The 19,553-nt window shown below is 34.7% G+C and overlaps 1 protein-coding gene across 6 annotated transcripts in view; it reads right to left on the bottom strand.

Moving 5' to 3' along the window:
- The window catches only part of CCDC171 (coiled-coil domain containing 171), a 398,768-nt gene that overhangs the window by 49,533 nt on the left and 329,682 nt on the right, over window positions 1-19,553 (bottom strand). For all 6 annotated transcript variants that reach the window (XM_007969189.3, XM_073021619.1, XM_007969191.3 and 3 more), the window contains one exon: window positions 9,878-10,030. In XM_007969189.3, the coding sequence (XP_007967380.2) occupies window positions 9,878-10,030 (153 nt within the window). The remainder of the gene's footprint in view (window positions 1-9,877; window positions 10,031-19,553) is intronic.

Here is a 19,553-nt window from a genome sequence, read left to right as displayed (position 1 = left end):
GAAGACATTCATACAGCCAACAGACACGTGAAAAAATGCTCATCATCACTGGCCATCAGAGAAATGCAAATCAAAACCACAATGAGATACCATCTCACACCAGTTAGAATGGTGATCATTCAAAAGTCAGGAAACAACAGGTGCTGGAGAGGATGTGGAGAAATAGGAACACTTTTACACTGTTGGTGGGATTGTAAACTAGTTCAACCATTATGGAAAACAGTATGGCGATTCCTCAAGGATCTAGAACTAGATGTACCATATGACCCAGCCATGCCATTACTGGGTATATACCCAAAGGATTATAAATTATGCTGCTATAAAGACACATGCACACGTATGTTTATTGCGGCACTATTCACAATAGCAAAGACTTGGAATCAACCCAAATGTCCATCAGTGACAGATTGGATTAAGAAAATGTGGCACATATACACCATGGAATACTATGCAGTCATAAAAAAGGATGAGTTTGTGTCCTTTGTAGGGACATGGATGCAGCTGGAAACCATCATTCTTAGCAAACTATCACAAGAACAGAAAACCAAACACCGCATGTTCTCACTCATAGGTGGGAACTGAACAATGAGATCACTTGGACTCGGGAAGGGGAACATCACACACCGGGGCCTATCATGGGGAGGGGGGAGGGGGGAGGGATTGCACTGGGAGTTATACCTGATGTAAATGACGAGTTGATGGGTGCAGCACACCAACATGGCACAAGTATACATATGTAACAAACCTGCACGTTATGCACATGTACCCTACAACTTAAAGTATAATAATAATAATAAATAAATTTAAAAAAAAAAAAGAAAGAAAGAAAAAAGTGTTCAGTTTGGACCACAGTGAATTTCAGGTGTTCGCAGAAAATCAAAGTGCAGATGTTTAAGAGGTAATTGAAACTCTTAAAGAACTTAATTTAGTAAAAAAGATAAAATAGTAGGGGAGTTACTCAGAAGCATATTTAGTTTTTGCCATTTTTTGAAAAACTAATAGGAATAATTACAGCATTATGTCACCAGTTACTATCCATATTTCGTGCAACTTAATTATTAATCCATTATACTGATTACTTTGAAATTTTAATTCTGGCACTTCTTGCTCCATCCTTGTAAAACTTCATCACTGTGGAACAGAACTATATAAGGATATATTAATGCTTATACTGATACACAAAATAATATATTCCTAACATATAATGTTTTATATTATATGAATGTATACTTATATTTATATAAATATAAAATTTATATCATGTACCAAAAGTCACTATCAGGATTTGGGTTAGTCACCATCATGAAAGTGAATCTCCTTAAACTACATTACGTAAAACAAAATTCTAGAAAGAAGGTATGAGGCCATTGGAATATGCATTAATACCTCCAGGCCCCTGTTTCCTATACAAACAACTCTTCAGTTTCTAGAATATGAGAAACCTTGAAAAGTTTGGAAATGTATACCAAGGATCAAAAAAATATATATGTTTGCATGTTGACTGGGCTGTCCAGTTTCTGATATTTTATGTTTTCCTTATTCAGCTCTATTAGTATCCAAAAGTCAGAGCTTGCAGTCACAACACAAATATGAGAGAATTTAATGAAAATCTAACTAAGAAGTATTTAGCAAAAGGATAAAATGAACACTGTTATGACATAAAATGTAGGTGAATTTTGAGAACAAATAGGAAAAAAATGAAATTCAGAATAAGGAAAATAAAGCAAAAGGAGTAAATATTTTGTAATGTAGTTGTCAGAGATGTAACAGTGAGAGTTTCTCAAACAGTGAAATTTATTACAGCTTATATGCCACACAGCTGGCCCCTTTTCCTCCAGTGTCGTCTCTCACAATTCTCCACCTAATCCACTCTGCTCCAGTCATGCTAGACATCTTTCAATACCTTGAGCTTGCCATGCTTTCTCATGTCAACTCTGACTTAATCTTCATTTTTTCAACTGAGATTTCAATTCCTCAAGCAGGCCCTTCCTCACCCAAGCCCAAGTGAAGTCCCTCAGTTATATGCTCTGAAAGCACCCTGCGCTTGTACTTTAACAGCCCTCTTTTAATTACTTGTACAATGGTTGTATTCTCCACTATATCTGAAGTGCCACGATGGTAAAGATTTATCTTATTCCGCATTGCTGTCTCACTGGAAAGCACCTGACAGGGAATCAGAGGTCTTGGCTTGTAATCTGATTGGTTTCTAACTAAAAGTCAGGGAGTTGAACTCCAGAATCTGTACTTCACACCACTGAAGTGCACTGTATAGCCTCTCAACAAATTGTCAAGGCTAACAGCTGTTTCAAAAAAATATTCTTAAAGGCTAAAAACTCAATAATGAATATCAATAATCAACTAAGATAAGGTATACGAATGTTTGTGGAAGCAACTTACCTGGAGAAAAATATGTGAATTCTGTGTCAGTTTCTCTATCTATACAACACTAATATTAACAAATGATCCCTCTGCTATCCATAAAATATAACTAAAATAAATGTGGTGAAATATTATTTTGGAACTTAAGAGAAAGAGGATTTTTTTTTCATCTTAACTGAACCAAAATATCTAAACAATTCACCTTTATTAACAATATAATACCACCTGACAAGTATCAAATCTGACATAATCTGAACAATCATGCAAAGATATTTCTCCCACAAAGACACTAATGGAATGGTCCTCCGAGTTGTAATTTATTATTTACTCATAAATAAAGTCCTGTAAAATTAAAAACATACTGCTTAAACATACGGTGGAAATGAAGCAAATCAATACTGTAGTTTGCAGCATCATAACTCACAGCAAAGTATTTGGGTTTGGCATTCTATGTTTCAAGACTGAAGTATCATGTTTCTCCATAGCTGTGGGTGTGCTGGTCTCCAAACACCCACAAGTAATTGGTTCTGACTGCTGTACAGTTCTCTACTGGGCTGCATGGGACTCAAAAGCTCTTTACTCAAAGCCCTTTCTAGTTATTATAACTCAAGATAAAAGCTCTGGAGCAGTCCTAAGTTAATGGGCCAAAGACCAACATACTGGAAAAGTTAAAGTACTGGCAAGTGTACAATTGATGAGAAATCTTACATGAACTCCAGCATTATTATTGTGTGTTGCTAAAAAACCTGAAGATGTTACCTAAAGAGGGATAGTTTTTAAAGATAATTATTCATGTTTACAATATGATCAATCTCTTTATATGCATTACAATGACATGACATATGTTTTTGATTAATAATGAATTTTTTTATCTGGTGAAATGGCTGGATAAGATAGTAATGAGTACATACTGGCTGCCTTGATTCATTAAATAAGTGATAACAACAAAAAGTAATGGTAATACAGTACTTATATGCTAAAAGCACTGATATAAGGATTATTTTAGTTCTTTTGCCTACAAATAAAAAGATTTCCTCATAGTTAACTTATATTTCTTAAAGTTATATGTATAGCTTAGCTGTAGGAAATATATATAACTTTCAGAAAATCTTTTTACACACAGATAAAAGAACTAACATTTATTGATCACCTACTAATATGCCAGACACTGTGTCTTTGTTCCATCCTCATAACAACCCTACAATGTGGGAATTTTCATCTACTTATTATAAATATCAAAATTGATGCTTAGAGTGTTTTAATGGCTAATGAGTAACAGTGCCAGAAGGTACATCCAGGCCTGCCTGATGCTAAAGCCTCTGTGAGAAGCGGAAAATGGCAGGTGAAGTAGGTGTTGGAGGAGACAGCAGGTTAAATAGAGTTTTGAGAGTGACCAAAATAACAAATATTAGAGAGACCAAAAAAGACCATCAAGAACAAAATGGTCAGAAGTGGAATCAAATCAGATTATAAAGTAAAAAGCTGGAATTGGATGGTGCAAGAATGGATTGGGAACCAATGAAGGTGAGGTTTAGAATGACTACTGCAAGCAGTAGGGCTCAGTGGGTACAGGCTGTTTGGGTGAGTTGGGTAGCTTTAATTAAGAGGGGAGATGGAACTAAAATAACAATATATTTCCTATTATACGAAAGAGATAACTTCATCCATTAAACACATGCACTATCCATAAGACCCAAATCAACATAAAATATATATTCATTGTTCTTCCCACTTTACAAGGTATCAAACTGCTATATATTCTTCAGAGACTCCTACACATATATTATCTTCTCAGCACTTTCTTCTAACAATGTTAGACAGAATGTACTCTTCACTCATTTGTGCAACCACAGATTTTTTATATATCTATTTCTGTGATTTGCTGATGTCTTTGTTTCCCCAGCTAGAAGAGGAACTCACAAGCACAGAGATCACGTCTTATTCACCTTTGTCTCCATACCTCAAATAATGTCCACTTAATGATTATTTCTATATTGTTAAATACAGGTAGAAAATAGTCTATGCAATAAGGAACACAGAGATGTGTGAGTTCCGAAGGAAAAGAAATGAGCACACATTCAGTGCTTTTCAGATGCGATGGTACAAAGTACTACCTATATGTCCCTGACACTCAAACCATCTAGGTCGGTGGATATTAATATTCCAAAACATTAGATTAAGGGAAACTCAAACTCAACGTACTCAAAACTAAATTCACAATATTCCCCCCATTCCATTGTTTTCTTTATCAGTAAATGAGACCATTGATCCATTTCCAAAAGCAAAAAACTAGGAATTGTCTCAGGCACACCATTTTCTCTTGTTCTTCATGTCTAGCTGGTTCCTTACACTGTAGCCAAAGTGATCCTTTTTAAAATGCAACTCTGAGCTCATTCCTCCTTTTAAAATTTTTGATGAGTTTTCCCTTGCTCTTAGGAAAAAGAACAAAGTCTGACCTCTGCCCTTTTCTCTAGACCATTCTTATATTAGATCTCGCTTGCCTTGGCTTGCTTCCGCCAGCCACAGTGGTCTTTCTCAGTTTCTTCTTTCCATCACAGAAACTTTGTAGGAGTCACCACTCCCCTTTTCCTGATCTAGATCACTGTTCTTTTGCACCACTGGATAATTCCTACCCAATCTTCAGACACTAGCTCAAGTATCACTGACTCTGAAAATGTTGTACTCATACCCTAGTCTAGGGCAGCCGCATTGTTTAAAAAACTCATCATCAGTTAAGTTCTTTCCTTTCGGTGCATTGTTTTGGTTAGTAATTACACATTATTTAGTGTGATTACATGAAAAATAATTCCACGACTAGATTTTAAGTTCATGAGAACAAGGATTGTCTGTTTTGGTTCATGTGATATCCCCAAGAACAGAATTGTGCCCACCAAAAAGCAGATGCTCAATAAATTCTGAATACATAAAGAAAAGAATAATACAAAGAAGGCAGAGCACAAGTAAGAAGAGGCCTGGGAGTCAACAAAGCAAAAGTGGACGTGTGAAACAAACGAGATGACTGTTTAAAGAAGAAAGGAGTAGCTAAAGGCCTGATGTTGCATAAAAGTTGAAAGGGATGGGAAGGAACTAATGGATAGAGCAAGCATAAAATTACTGGTGACTTTGGAAAAAACAGTCTCAGCAGAATGACAGACTCAAAAGTCAGATGGCAGCAAAGCTAAAGGATAAATGGAAAGGGAGTATATAGAAGCAAGTATAGATGACTTTTTAAGAATGTGTAAATGAAAGGAGAGGAAAACAGGCTGCAGAAAGGCGCAGAGAGCTCAGTCATTGGAATATACTAATGGTGATCAAAGAAGAGGAGTTACATGCTCAAGGCTATAGTAAGAAGCAGGATAAAATGATGAAATCGGTAGTTGAAAGAGTTAGGTTAGTAAATAATCTTTTCCTGTGGTATAATCCATTTTCTTTCTGCCAAGATAATGGTGATCAGAATAATAGTTGACATATTTTGGGGGGGACTAAGTGTGATACAAGGTCCTAAGTAGTTTAACACTTCTCACTAGACTGCCCAACGTCTCTATTAGGTAACAATATCATTATCCCCATTTTACAGATGAAAGCCCTGACATGCAAGCCATATAGTGAGCAACTGACAGAACTAGAACCTGAAACCAAATTTATTTGACTTCTATGGCACACACTATTAACTGGTTAACACAATACCCACTCCTTCCTAACTCCCTTGTCGCTTGACTTATTTCAGCTACATGTGATCACATGACCCATTTCCAGCTATTGGAACATTAACAGAAACCTGTTTGGAGCTTCTTTAGAAGATTTTCCCTTCTTTGAAATATATAAATATTAAATATGTTTTTAAAAAGGAAAAGCCTTTTAAGGTGTGTATAGAGATCTATCTATATACCTATATCTATATGTCTACATACATGCCTTTGGAGGCATATATATAACTGAGTTACACATATATATATAAGCTATCCCATCCTTCTGACTTGAATGTTACTACAAATCCTAGATCTAGGCTGCAATCTTATGACAATGACGGAGTGGCAGAGAAATTACAGAAAAGTTGAGCCACTAAACTAGTAACAGTAAACACCTACTTCTAGACTTCCTGTGATGTGAGAAAAAAAGTTCTCTATTTTTTAATTGACAGATGAAATTGCATGTATTTATCATGTACAACATGTTTTCAAGTATACATACATTGTAAAATTGTTAAATCTAGCTAATTAACAAATATAATACCTCACATAGGTATCATTTTCATGGTGGGAACATTTAAAATCCACTCTTTGCATTTTTCAAGAGTATGTATTTATTAACTATAGTCACCATGTTGTATAATAGCGATCTAGAACTTATTTCTCCTATCTAACTGTAATTATATATTCTCCGACCAACATCTCCCCATTGTTCTCTCTCCCGTATCCACTCCAGCCTCTGGTAGCCACCAATCTGTTCTCTACTACGAGATTACTTTTTTAGATTCTACATATAAGTGAGATGCAATATTTGTTTTTCTATGCCTGGCTTATTTCATTTAACATAATGTCCTACAGATTCATCCATGTTGTCGTAAATGACAAAATTTTGTTCTTTTTTATGACTGAATAATATTTATTGTGTACATATACCATATTTCCTTCATCCATCCATCCATTGATGGACACTTAGGCTGATTATGTATCTTGGCATATTGTGAACAGTGCTGTGATAAACATAGAAGTGCAGATATCACAACTCTGAAACTACTAGAAGAAAGCATGGGGGGAACTCCATGCCACTGTTCTTGGCAATGATTTTTTGGGAAATGATCTTTAAAATTATATGCAATAAAACCAAAAATAGACAAATGGGATTAAATCAAACTAAAAAGCTCTGCACAGCAAAGGAAACAATCAACACAGTTAAGTGACAACCTATAGGATGGAAGAAAATATTTGCAAGCTATACATGTAACAAGGATTAATATCCAAAACATGTAAGGACCTCTAACAATAGCAAGAAAAATAATAACCTGATTTTTAACATGGCAAAAGATCTAAATTGACATTTCATATACAAATTGACTTGTATATGAAAAAATGCTCAATATCACTAATCATCAGGGAAATGCAAATGGAAACTACAATGAGATATCACCTCACTCCTGTTACAATGGCTGTTAACAAAAAAACAAAAGATAAGTGTTGGTGAAGACATGGAGAAAAAGGAATCTTTGCACAGGCTGGTTGTGGGAATGTAAATTAGTACAGTCATGGAAAACAGTATGAAGGTTCCTCAAAAAATTAAAACTAGAACTATCATGTGGTCCAGCAATCCCACAACTGGGTATATATCCAAAGGAAATGAAATCAGTAGGTCAAAGAGATATGTGCACTCCCCTGTTTTTTAAATTGTGCTAGTCAGATTTTCTGTGACTTACACTTGATAGTATTCCTAATGGATATAACTCCAAAGCCCATGGTCTTACCCAGCAAACAATATTGCCTCTCACCTATGAAATACAAAGACAAAGGTTTGTTTTTCTACTTCCTTTAGAGAGTTCTTAAAAAGTTCAAGTTAGTAAATGCATATACAAATATCTTCAAAAAATAAAAACCATTACACAAGTTTATTATTTTTACAACAGTGATTCTGAACTAAGTGAAAAGACAGGAGAGCACACATCCTGTCCAGACATGGAATTGGGCAGCATTCTCCTAAAAGGATACATCAGAATCACCTGGGGGAGTTTTTCACATTCTAGAGATGAAAAATCACTACCAGGTGAACCACCTCTTCTAAATGAAACGATGAGTGTATCCTGCAGATATGTTCAAAGGGGAAAAAATGTTGAAAAGTAGGGTTTTGGTATGATTGTGAAGTATGTTAAACACACTTTCATTAAGTATCAGTAGCATAACAGTTGGTAAAAATTGTTTGAACCCACGGAGAAACAATCTCACCTTACCAAGTTCGGTCTTCTTAAAATACAAGTAATTGTTTTCATATTAAATAATAGTAAAAAGTAATAAACCATAGTACATCCCAACAAAGCTGATACAACTTAAACAGTATAATGTAAAATTAATCAATCAAATCAGAGACAGCAAGAAGAAATGTGAAAAAGGCTAGAATAAATTCTAGATATTCCAGAATTTTAAAAAGTTTCCTCTTCATTTTAATTTCTCTTGGTGGAGGTTAAATTTACTAATCTCTCATTAATAAATTAACAAAGTCACTTTAAAAACTGAACTCACAACTCTGGTCCCAAATAATCGCCTTTTTACACTTATTGGGTAAATTACTCGCACTTTTCACTCAATAAATATTTATTGAGTACCTACTATGAGCCAGACTGCTCTTGGAACTGGAATGTCTTCACAGAAATGAAGCAAACACTGAAAATTGCTTTTCTTTATGGAACCTACATTCTACTGAGGAAGGAGCAAACAAACAATAAGCAAATAAATAAAATGCACCATATGTCAGTTTGATGATAACTGCTAGAGGGAAAAAAATAAAATAAGAAAGGTGGAAGGCAGACAGGAAATATGGGGCAAAAGAGAAACAGAGAGAGACAGAGAGCTTTTCAGGGGGCAGGAGGGTTCATGGTTGTGATTTTGAATACCCTAGTTACAAAGGCTTTATTTGGACGCTGGCACTTGAGCTAAGACCAGAAGGTGAGGAAGCAGACCACAGCTATGCATCTATTTGTTTTAACACTGTTTTTCTGTTGAATGTAGCATTTGAAGTGGGTCAATAGCTGAATAGCAAAATGATACTGTTTTTCTTTATAAGTCACTGTAATCAAACCAAAAAAAAATTTTAAAGACATTCCAATTATTTGTAACTTTGTGAATCTACTGTTGACATATCAGCCTTTTGAGGGAAAGTTTAAATGTTTACTTATTCCTTTATGTCACAAAACATTCATTTTTTAAAACTCCCCAAACATATATTTCAAGTGTAGAATTTTTTTTTTTTTTTTTTTTTAGTGTTAAGTGAGCCCAAATTTCATCATGGGCTAAAATTTTAAGACATGAAAATAGCTGCTGAAACTGAATTTTAATCATATAGATGAATCACAACATGCATCTTTAGCTAGGCATGTATTATGGATAAGTCTAGTTTTCTACAGAGAATAATCACATGCTCTAATTACCATTTTGGTTATACGCATAATTAATAATATTCTGTCTTAATGGGACACACTGAATCTTCAGACAGTTGCAAGCTTTAACTATGCATACTGCCAAATCCAACTGTCAGCTGCACTGCCAAACACAAAGGAATCTTGATGTAGTGTTTTAGCATTGATAACAATATGCATATCTTTATACATAATACCATGAAAAAATTAATTGCTTTTCTTTCTCCAAATTTTTCTCCACACAAATAATTTTATGTCACTTGATCATTTACCCTAAATTACATATATTGGCAAATGATCCTATGAACATTAAGAACATAAATGTAAATGTAACCCAAGATTCAAGGAGTTATAAAAATTATAACAAGGACTTACTGATTGTAAACTTGCATTTTCACGTAAACAAGCTGTGTGAAGTTCTGATTTTAAGGCCACGATGTGACTTCGATGAGATGTCATTTCCTTCTCTAATGTTGTGATTCTAGTGCTTGCAAGCTGGTAGACATCCATGAAACTTTTAATCATAGCCTTAAGAAATAAAAATAATGTCACATATAATTCAAATAAATATGTCCCCAAAGAAGAATTTCCATAATTTGAAAGCAAAACCATTAAAATTTTAAAATAAACAACTTTTCATCTTTCTTTAAAATAATAAAGCTAAACTTCACATTTTATATTGAGAACAGTGACTATTTTAAGAAAGTTTGTGAGAAAATAATTGAGACTTCATTCCAGAGTATTTATTTAAATAAGATGTACTTTGATCTATTGAGCTTAAAATTTAGAATGTGGTTTCAAAAGATGGCATGGTTATTTTCTGTAGTAAAGTTAAATTCAAGTTGTAATTTGACCTAAATTTCAATCTTAAGAGAGGTGCAATCTTAATGGGTATACGAACAAGATATTTCAAAATAAGCTGAGTTAGTAAAATTTTTAATCCACCTAAAAAACAAATGTTTTGAAACAAAAGGAGTTAAAATAATCTTGTGATTTTTAAGAGTAAATGTGATTCTTATTTTGTAAGAAAAGTATAATTATGTTGATTCATGTAACACAGAAATGCCATCACACTGGACTATACATAATAAAACAATTAACATAAGCAAGTTCTGGTAACTTATTATCTCCTCTAAACAGTACCATATTTAGGGAATTGTTGGATCACACTTTAATAATATTTTATAGACTTTTTCTTCTAAAGCAATTTGTAATGAATTTTAAGTACAGGATACTATTATGCCTTTTTTTAAAAGGCTTTCAAAATAACTCAAATATAGCAAAATAAATCCCATATTTCAAAGACATTTTCAAAAATAATATTATATTGTTTATAAGAAAAATGTTCCTACAATAGCCACAACTTAGTATAATGGTAGACAGTGTGAGAATTTGCAAATTACATTCTATCTTAAGGTTATGGATTAGGAAAGCTTTGAGAAATTATATATTTGAATAGTTGTGAATACATGTGAAAAATAATTTAGTGAACAAAGAAAGTGTAAGAAACAATGTAGAGAATGTATGTAAAATAGAGGTAAGTTAGTTACTTGCAGGTAAGTAAGAAAATTCAGATCTTTTGGCCTAATAAATTCTTATTTGCCCTCAAAAATCCAGCTCAGATCTTTTTCAAAAATCCTCTTGTGAGCCCAAAAAAGGCAGTGTTAACTTCTATCCTGTTTTTCTGTGGACCCTTCATGCCTGCTTCCACTGTTGCATTTATTGCTTTAGTAGAAATGTATTAGTTTACATGTTTATCTTCTTTACTAGACTGAGGAGCTACTTAAGGCCAGATACTGTGCCTATACCTATCTGGAGCTTCAGGGATAGTGAGTGCTTGTTTGAATGACTGCTTGAATTAACAACTGTTTTGAAGAATGAATGAATTAATTAATTAAAGAAGAATTAGAAAAGATAAAAACCATAAGATGAAACCATATATTGTTACAAAATACCTTCTAGGAAAGGGTGATGATGTTTGGGAAAGTACATAATCTTAACACCTAAACAAATGAATAAATTATTAATGATACTCTGTTCAAGTTGAAAAAAAGCAGAAGCATAACTATAGGCTAGGCATAAAAGGGTGAAGTACACAAATGGGAATTTATTAACCAACACTACATAAGCATTATATGACTTCTTACCTGGGAATATCTGACATATCCTAACCTATCTTCCTGTGAATCATTTCAAGGTAAGTTTACAGCTAATACTAATACAAAATATACCCCTGCATCTCAAAAGTATGTGAAAATCAGAAACTTGAATTACGTCTGTTTTTTCCTATGTCAAGTCTCTCTCAATTCTTTTAAATTCATGTATCTTCTCTATTGAGATAGTGAACCAGAAATCACAAGTCCTGGGGTTTTTTTCTTTTTTCTGATTCTTACTTTGATTCAACTCTATGTTGTTGGGAAATGCCACATAATCCCTCTGAGCCTCCATCTCCTCCCTCTATAAAATGAGAAAAAAGAGTCGTTTTCTTGTCTACTTCCAAAACTGTTGGAAGGCTCAGAAAATTAAAATAGCTAATGTTTATTAGGTATTTACTGAAGTGTAGGGACCATGTAAGCATATTACATGCTTAATTTCATTTATCTTTACAGTAACCAAATGGAGTAGATACATTTTTAACCTAGCTTTTCAGAGCAAAACACAAGAGCTTGGAGGGATTAAACAACTAGCCCAAGTTTACAATTAGTTGGATAATAGTCAGGATACAAATCCAAGTATTTCTCATGCAAACCCATTCCTTAACCCTTCAACTATATTGCATTTAATATAAGAAAGCACTCTAAAAATGGTAAACTATTGAATTTCATTGTAGTATTATTACTATTATTCTATTTTCAAATTATCCATTAAAATATAAATGAGACATTCTGAAATATATGGTTCTTATATATATACTTTTATTGTCTAAGGACCTAAAATGTATAAAAGGCTGAAACATGCATAAATGCTTATTGAATGATAAGAAAGTTCCCTTCCATCAGTAATGGGCTCCTGGATTATTATTTCACTGTAAGTCACAAGAGAATTGGCCTTTAATATTTTAGGATTAAAAGTTCCACATTTTAAAAGTTATCCCATTTTCTAAACTTGGAGAAACACATTTTATGAATTTCATCTTTATGACATTCTAAAAGGAATAAATAATACAAATGATATTCCATCAAATCTCCCTTTAAAAATAAATTTTTTGAGAAGTAATGTCAGAAATTTTATGTAGTGGATAACTCTTCCTTGATCTACTTTTAATAACTAAATTCTAATATTCAGTGAAATATTAACATAAACCACATATTACTTCTTTATAACACTAAAAAGAATATAATAATCCAATTTTTCTCAGGATTTCAAATCTTAAACATTCCAACTCTCTTAAAGTAATATTTTCATTTGAGAGACAAAATAAAATTTGTATAATAGTGCATATGATACTTTTTCAGAGCAGCAAGATACAATGATCAATACAGAAAGCATGTTTCATGTTACTAATATGTATAAAATATACTATGCTCTTCTAAACAAAAGTCTCCTTCAAAATTTGAAGGTATGAGGAGTATCACTGAAAAGGCAATTATTCAAAGAAGCCACAGTTCTTTTGAAGAATAAAGAATGTTAACTTCCAGTATTAAAAAGTGATTCAAACTATATAGCAAAACATACCAATGAAAAATTCAACTCTTTAATACAAAAGAAAGGTGTCAAGTTGGTACAAGAAATGGAAATGACAATCTGAATTAACTGAGGGAGTAGAAGAAAGAGGGAGTAAGCATCTACTGACCCTTGTATCAGTCTCCTAAAGTCTAACCCTCTACAACATATTCTGTTCCTTTATTAAAAGATCACATTATTTTACATTAGGAAACAATGATAGAACAGCATGATATTATATACAGCAAGTCCAGGATTTGAGAATTTATCCTATTGTCATCCTTGACCCGAGGGGGTTATTTTGACTATACTATGCAGTGAGAGCTGTATTTCAGTGGGACTCAGCTAGTATATGAAGAACAAAAGACAGTTTCTGAACAAGAAGAACTTTTGTTTTAGAGATAATCTATAGTATCTATAATTGACAGTAACAAGATGAGGGAATTTCAAACATAAAATTCCACATCTATCCATTTTTTAAAAGTATATGTGCATTAAAATATAAAAAGTTATGAGATACAAACAAGTGCACATCACTTGAAGACTAGAATATCATTTATATAATTTGTTATGTACATATTATTAAGTAGTTTAGACTGACATCAAATTTGAACACCAGGAACAATGGGATTATTGGGGACCTGATACTAAGAGAAGAAGAAATTAGTGGAAAATATCATAAAGCCTACATGCCAAAATATCAAATCTTTTATCTACATTTTTGAGTAAATGGAAAGCAAAAACCTCTAACATTTTGACTTTAATTCATATAATTACAAACACACTTCATTTCTATATCTTATGTAAATATATTGTGTAAAACACATATGCCAGATATACTAAATACGTGAAATGTAATATGTTCTCACAAAATTAGGATAAAAATTCATACCTTATAACATTTTATAGAAATTAAATGAGTATTAATATGTGAAATGAGCTTAAACTACCTGGCATATAATAAACCCTCAGGTAAATATTATCTGTAATAATGATATCAAATTACTATTTTAGCTCATAAAAGAAGGTTTCAATATTTCTGAGAGGTGTAAATTATTAGATATAATATGAATATTTTAAATATAAAATATTTAAATATTTAATATATGTCTCTTTGATAATAAAAGTTACTATTTATTATGTCATTCCTAAGGAAGAAGATCTCACAATGATAACATGGTTACGCTCAACAAAATACTAGCAAATAGAATCCAACAGCACATCAAAAATATAATACACTATAATCAGGTGAGATTTATTGCAGGAATGCAAGGATGGTTCAATATATGTAAATCAACAAACATGATACATCACATAAACAGAATTAAGGACAAAAACCATATGATCATCTCAATAGATGCAGAGAAGGCATTTGGTAAAATTCAGTATATCATCATGATAAAAATCTTCAAAGAGCTAGGCAGAGAAGGAATAGGCCTCAACATAATAAAGGGCCTATATGACAAATCCACAGTCAACATTATACTTAATGAAGCAAAGTTGGAAGCATTCTAAGAATTGGAACAAGAAAAGGATGTCCACTTTTTGCCACTTTTATTCAACACAGTACTGGAAGTCCTTGACAAAATAATCAGGCAAGAGGAAAAAATAACACATATCTTAATTGGAAAAGAGGAAGTTAAATTATCTCTGCTCACTGATGATATATTCTTCTATCTGGAAAATCCTAAAGAATCCACCAAAAAACACTTAGATTTGATAAATGCAGTAAAGTTTCAGGATGCAAAATTAATGTACAGAAATCAGCAGCATTTCCATACACCCATAATAATCTCCATAATAATCTACTTGAGGACCAAATCAAGAAGGCTATCCAATTTACAATAGCTACAAAAAAAAAAAAAAAACTAGAAATACATTTAACCAAGGATGGAAAGATCTATAAGGAGAACTACAAAACACTGATGAAATAAATTGTAGATGAGACAAACAATTATAAAAATCTCCAATGATCATGAATTGGAAGGATTAATATCGTTAAAATTACCATATTGTCCAAAGCAATCTACAGATCCAATGCAATCTCTATCAAATTATCAAGGTCATTTTTTGAAGAGTTAGAAAAAACAATGCTAAAATTCATATAAAACAAAAATAAAGGATTCCTGGACAAGATGGCTGAATACGAACAGTTCTGGTCTGCAGCTCCCAGCAAGACCAATGCAGAAGGTGGGTGATTTATGCATTTCCAACTAAGGTACCTAGTTCATCTCACTGGGGCTGGTTAGACAGTGGGTACAGCCCACAGACGGTGAGCAGAAGCAGAGTGGGGCATTGCCTCACCTGGGAAGCACAAGGGGTCAGGGAACTCCCTCTCCAAACCAAGTGAAGCCATGAGGGACTCTGACATGAGGGATGACGCTGTCTGCCACAGATGCTATGCTTTTCCCACGGTCTTCAAAACCCACAGATCAGGAGATTCCTTTGGGTGCCTACATCACAAGGGCCCTGGGTTTCAAGCACAAAACTAGGTGACCATTTGGGCAGACATCAAGCTATCTGCAGGAGGTTTTTTTCCCATACCCTAGTGGCACCTGGAACCAGCAAGACAGAACTGTTTGCTCCCCTGGAAAGGGGCCTGAAGCCAGGGAGCCAAGTGGTCTAGCTCAGCGGATCCCACCCCCATGGAGTCCAGCAAGCTAAGATCCACTGGCTTGAAATTCTTGCGGCCAGCACACCAGTAAGAAGTCGATCTGGGATGCTCAAGCTTGGTAGGGGGAGAGATGTCCGCCATTACTAAGGTTTGAGACGGTGGTTTTCCCTTCACAGTGTAAACAAAGCCACCAGGAAGTTCAGACTGGGCAGAGCCAACTGCAGTTCAGCAAAGCCGCTGTAGCCAGACTACCTCTCTAGATTCCTCCTCTCTGGGCAGGGCATCTCTGAAAGAAAGGCAGCAGCCCCAGTCAGGGGCTTATAGATAAAACTCCCATCTCCCTGGGACAGAGCACCTGGGGGAAGGGGCGGCTGTGGGCGCAGTTTCAGCAGACTTAAATGTTCCTGCCTGCCAGCTCTGAAGAGAGCAGCAGATCTCCCAGCACAGTGCTTCAGCTCTGATAAGGGACAGACTGCATCCTCAAGGGGGTCCCTGACCCCCCCCATGACTTCTGACCAGGAGACACCTCCTGGCAGGGGTCGACAGACACCTCATACAGAAGAGCTCCAGCTGGCATCTGGCAGGTGCCCCTCTGTGATGAAGCTTCCAGAGGAAGGAGCAGGCAGCAATCTTTGCTGTTCTGCAGCCTCTGCTGGTGATACCCAGGCAAACAGGGTCTGAAGTGGAACCCCAGCAAACTCCAGCAGACCTGCAGAAGAAGGACCTGACTGTTAGAAGGCAAACTAACAAACAGAAAGCAATAGCATCAACATCAACAAAAAGAGCAACCATGCAAAAACTCCATCTGAAGGTGACAAACATCAAATACCAAAGGAAGATAAATCCATGAAGATGAGGAAAAACCAGTGCAAAAAGCCTGAAAATTCCAAAAATCAGAATCCCTCTTCTCCTCCAAAGGATCACAACTCCTTACCAACAAGGAAACAAAACTGGATGGAGAATGAGTTTGACAAATTGACAGAAGTGGGCTTCAAAAGGGAGGTAATAACAAACTCCTCTGAGCTAAAGGAACGTGTTATAACCCAACACAAAGAAGCTAAGAACATTGATAAAAGGTTAGAGGAATTGTTAACTAGAATAACCAGTATAGAGAAGAACATAAATGACTTGATGGAGCTGAAAAACACAGCATGAGAACTTCATGAAGCATACACAAGTATCAGTAGCCGGATCAATCAACCAGAAAAAAGGATATCAGAGATTCAAGATCGATGTAATGAAATGAAGTGTGAATATAAGAATAGAGAAAAAAGAATGAAAAGGAACTAACAAAGCCTCCAAGAAATATGGGACTATGTGAAAAGACCAAACCTATGTTTGATTGCTGTACCTAGAAGTGACAGGGAGAATGGAACCAAGTTGGAAAACACACTTCAGGATATTATCCAGAACTTCCCAGAAGAACTTCTCCTGGCAAGACAGGCCAACATTCAAATTCAAGAAATATAAAGAACACCACAAAGATAATCCTTGAGAGGAGCAACCCCAAGACACATAATTCTCAGATTCACCAAGGTTGAAATGAAGGAAAACATGTTAAGTGTAGCTACAAAGAAACGTCAGGTTACCCACAAAGGGAAGCCCATCAGACTAACAGCAGATCTCTCTGCAGAAACCCTACAAGCCAGAAGAGAGTGAGGGCCAATAGTCAACATTATTAAAGAAAACAATTTTCAAGTCAGAATTTCATATCAAGTCAAACTAAGCTTCAAAAGCAAAGAAGAAATAAAATCCTTCACAGACAAGCAAACGCTGAGAGATTTTGTCACCACCAGGCCTGCCTTACAAGAGCTCCTGAAGGAAGCACTAAATATGGAAAGGAAAAACTGGTACCAGCCACTGCAAAAGCAAACCAAAATGTAAAAACCATTGACATTATGAAGAAACTAATAATGCATCAACTAATAGGCAAAATAACCAATTAGCATCATGACAGGACCAAATTCATACATAATAATATTAACTTTAAATGTAAACAGGCTAAATGCCTCAATTAAAGGCACAGACTGGCAAATTGGATAAAGAGTCAAAAACTATTGGTGTGCTGTATTTAGGAGACCCATCTCACATGGCTCAAAATAAAGGATAGAGGAATATTTACAAGGCAAATGGAAAGAAAAAAAAACCAGGTTGTAATCCTGGTCTCTGATAAAACAGACTTTAAACCAACAAAGATAAAAAAAGACAAAGAATGGCATTACATAATGGTAAAGGGATCAATGCAGCAAGAAGAGCTAACTATCCTAAATATATACACACCCAAAACAGGAGCACTCAGATTCATAAAGCAAGTTCTTAGAGACATATAAAGAGACTTACGATCCCACACAATAATAGTGGAAAACTTTAACACCGAACTGTCAATATTAGACAGATGAACAAGACAGAGAATTAACAAGGATATTTAGGACTTTAACTCAGCTCTGGACCAAGCAGACCTAACAGACATCTACAGAACTCTCCACCCCAAATCAACAGAATATACATTCTTCTCAGAATCACACCGCACTTATTCTAAAATCAACCACATAATTGGAAGTAAAACACTCCTCAGCAAATGCAAAACAGAAATCATAACAGTCTCTCAGACCACAGTGCAATCAAATTAGAACTCAGGATTAAGAAACTCACTCAAAACCACACAACTACATGGAAACTGAACAACCTGCTACTGAATGATTACTGGGTAAATAACGAAATTAAGGCAGAAATAAATAAGTTCTTTGAAACCAATGAGAACAAAGACACAAGGTACCAGAATCTGTGGGACACAGCTAAAGCAGTGGTTGGGGGAAATTTATAGCACTAAATGCCTACAAGAGAAAGCGGGGAAGATCTAAAATCAACACAATGAAAAGAACATCACAAAGAAAAGAAAAGAACTAGAGAAGCAAGTGCAAACAAATTCAAAAGCTAGCAGAAGACAAGAAATAACTAAGATCACAGCAGAACTGAAGGAGATAGAGACACGAAAAACCCTTCAAAAACTCAATGAACCCAAGAGCTGTTTTTTTTGTAAAGATTAACAAATATATAGACTGCTAGTCAGACAAATAAAGAAGAAAACAAATAAGATTCAAATAGACACAATAAAAAATCATAAAGGGGAGATCACCAATGATCCCACAGAAATACAAACTACCATCGGAGAATAATATAAACACCCCTATGCAAATAAACTAGAAGATCTAGAAGAACTAGATAAATTCCTGGACACATACACCCACCCAAGACTAAAAATGACAAAAACCAAAACCAATGACAAAAACCACATGATTATCTCAATAGATGCAGAAAAGGCCTTCGATAAAATTAAACACCCCTTCATGCTAAAAACACTCAATAAACTAGGTATTGACGGAAAATACCTCAAAATAATAAAAGCTATTTATGACAAACTCACAGCCAATACCTTACCAAATGGGCAAAAGCTGGAAGCATTCCCGTTGAAAACTAGCACAAGACAAGGATGCCCTCTCACCCCTCCTATTCAACATAGAATTGGAAGTTCTGGCCAGGGCAATCAAGCAAGAGAAAGAAATAAAGGGTGTTCAAATAGGAAGAGAGGAAGTCATTTATCTCTGTTTGCAGATGACATGACTGCATATTTTAAAAACCCCATCGTCTCAGTCCCAAAACTCCTTAGGCTGATAAGCAACTTCAGCAAAGTCTCTGGATATAAAATCAATGTGCAAAAATCACAAGCATTCCCATACACCAATAATAGACAAACAGAGAGCCAAATCATGAGCA

The sequence above is a fragment of the Chlorocebus sabaeus genome, chromosome 12 (assembly GCF_047675955.1).
Source record: "Chlorocebus sabaeus isolate Y175 chromosome 12, mChlSab1.0.hap1, whole genome shotgun sequence".
NCBI classification, from domain to species: domain Eukaryota; kingdom Metazoa; phylum Chordata; class Mammalia; order Primates; family Cercopithecidae; genus Chlorocebus; species Chlorocebus sabaeus.
Note: the sequence above shows the minus strand (reverse complement) of the source record. Positions and strands in the feature narration are given on the sequence as shown.